This window comes from Brassica napus, chromosome C6, assembly GCF_020379485.1.
Source record: "Brassica napus cultivar Da-Ae chromosome C6, Da-Ae, whole genome shotgun sequence".
NCBI lineage: Eukaryota > Viridiplantae > Streptophyta > Magnoliopsida > Brassicales > Brassicaceae > Brassica > Brassica napus.
Genome location: NC_063449.1, coordinates 4,420,625 through 4,423,353, shown reverse-complemented (window position 1 = coordinate 4,423,353; position 2,729 = coordinate 4,420,625). Strand labels below are relative to the sequence as shown.

At 40.6% G+C, this 2,729-nt stretch overlaps 1 protein-coding gene across 1 annotated transcript; it reads left to right on the top strand.

Moving 5' to 3' along the window:
* The first annotated feature begins 205 nt into the window (after positions 1-205).
* Positions 206-2,286, top strand: LOC106353814 (G-protein coupled receptor 1). The gene is made up of 9 exons (XM_013793619.3): positions 206-521; positions 606-637; positions 718-887; positions 983-1,077; positions 1,158-1,259; positions 1,347-1,403; positions 1,507-1,650; positions 1,723-1,793; positions 1,887-2,286. The coding sequence occupies exons 1-9, from the start codon at positions 339-341 to the stop codon at positions 2,017-2,019; spliced, it is 987 nt and encodes a 328-aa protein (XP_013649073.1). The 5' UTR covers positions 206-338; the 3' UTR covers positions 2,020-2,286.
* The last annotated feature ends 443 nt before the right edge of the window (positions 2,287-2,729 follow it).

Below are 2,729 nucleotides of genomic sequence, written 5' to 3'. Positions count from 1 at the left end.
TTGAGCTAATTGTTAAAAAGAATAATAATGAGTGGTCTTGGGTTATTTTCAATAGATATGGGATAACTTGGGTGTGGATGTTTTTGGGTATGGATATTAAATGGGTGTGGGTGTTTTTGGGTATGAGTGTTAAATGGTCCAACTGTACCACCCTGCCCAACTTGACATCCCTACTAGGCTTGAATCAGAATTTAACGAGGAGTCCGGTTCATTAAACATAACTCAACCCGACCCGACCCGACAGGGACGAGAGGTTAGCCCACCACGCGACGGAAAGGAAACGACGAACTCGAAAAAGCCAAAATCCCTCGATCGGTTTTTTCGAATCGCAGATAACGATGTCGGCGGTTCTCAGTGCCGGCGGAGGCTTAACTGCCGGAGATCGTAGCATTCTCACGGCGATTAACACCGGCGCGTCGAGTCTCTCCTTCGTCGGCTCAACATTCATCGTCCTGTGCTACTGCCTCTTCAAAGAACTCCGCAAGTTCTCCTTCAAGCTCGTCTTCTACCTCGCTCTCTCCGTAAGTTTCAGTAAATCAAAGATCAAGCTAGATCTAGGGTTTTCGAGCTCTATTTGCTGAGTCTAAGAAGGTGATTGATTGCAGGATATGCTATGCAGCTTCTTCCTAATCGTAGGGTATGCTTTGTTTGTTTACTTACTTACCATCGATTGTTGCTAAAGATGATTGTTTGCACTCTTCTTGATTGATCATGTAGTGATCCTTCCAAGGGGTTTATTTGTGATGCACAAGGCTACACAACTCATTTCTTCTGCGTTGCTTCCTTCTTGTGGACAACCACTATTGCTTTCACTCTTCACCGCACTGTCGTCAAGCATAAGACTGATGTGGAGGATTTGGAAGCCATGTTTCACTTGTATGTTTGGGGTAGGTGAAAAGAGAGGGATACTCTTTTTAGATTTAGATCACTCAGTTTGAGAATGTGCTAAACTGTTTATACATCCAAATCCAATCTTGGGCAGGAACTTCCTTGGTTGTGACTGTCATACGTTCTTTTGGTAATAACCACTCTCATTTGGGGCCTTGGTGCTGGACTCAAACTGGTCTTAAAGGAAAGGTACGAGATAATCTTTAGTTTAGCAAAACGATTGGTTACTACTTACTACCTGAGTCCTTCTTTTTCTCCAACTTATGCAGGCTGTTCATTTCTTAACCTTCTATGCTCCTCTTTGGGGTGCCATTCTCTACAATGGCTTTACATACTTCCAAGTGATACGGATGCTAAGAAACGCTAGACGTGTATGTAATTAATTGTCTTTTGAAAATATTCACATAACCTCATTTCGACACTTGTCTATCTACTGACACGGTGGTGTTAAATTTCAGATGGCGGTTGGAATGTCAGACCGAGTGGATCAGTTTGATAATAGAGCAGAGTTAAAGGTTTTTTTCTTCTTCTTCTTCTATTTTGCTAATACCATTCTGTATATTATGTCTGACTTTGGTTCCTAGATTAAACCTTAATGCTTGTTTCCTGAAACCACAGGTGTTGAACCGTTGGGGATACTACCCACTCATTCTAATAGGATCATGGGCATTCGGTACTATCAACCGTATTCATGATTTCATCGAGCCAGGCCATCAGATCTTCTGGCTCTCAGCTCTTGACGTGGGAACAGCTGCACTAATGGTAACAAACAAACGCCTATTATAAAACTCTCCACAGATCATCTTTGCTTACACTGGATGTTTTAATTTCCAGGGCTTGTTCAATTCAATAGCATATGGTTTCAACAGCTCAGTGCGCAAAGCAGTCCACGAAAGACTGGAACTGTAAGTCACAGAGATTCTCTTTGGTATGCTATATTATTCCCAAAGAATCAATGCAGCGTGATTGTCCTGAACTGAAATCCTTGGCACTGCTAGGTTCTTGCCGGAGCGGATATATCGATGGCTTCCGAGCAATTTGAGACCAAAGAACCACCATCTGATTATGCACCAACAACAACAGCAGCAGCGAAGTGAAATGGTCTCACTAAAAACGGAGGAGCAGCAATGATCGATCACTAACTTTTCAACATTGTATTTTCGTGGACCGATAACAAGAAGGCGGCGTATTATGATGATAATAGCAATTTGGGTGGAGATTGGTAAGTTTTTGCCTTTAAGTCGTACGTTTATGAGTCCCAATGTGTTCTTCTTTCTATCTCTTAGATATGGTGAAGGGGATGCACAACAATGCGTCCATGTAGATGAATCATTCTTTGGGAGCACGAATTTGACAAATCATTATTTTTTTTTATTTTATCATGCAAACATGTCCTTATATTATTTATTGCAGACACAATCTTGCCTAAACCCAAACCAAATCAAAGAAACTTAACACTCGTACAATGATCATGAAACCTCTATTAAGCAACCACCTATGATATGTTTGATTAACAAAGAAACAATCGAATTCCACCAAGGATATAATCCCGAATGTAATCCGATCCTCAAAATCAAGAACAAACTCTTGAAACTGCCTCTTGAGAGAAAATCCTCTTCAATCCTATTACAAAGTTATCCAAAGATATTTTCTCGCAGGCAAAGGAGCAACTTCATGTGTCTTCACATTAAAGCGTTTGATAATGTCGATCACAAGCGATTTGAAAATTGGAAAATAATACTTAAATCATGTTATTCTGAGGCACAAGAATTTGGCAACGTACACATAGCTGTGCTTGATAATGTCAATCACAATTACATTGAAAAAGGCAAAATAATACT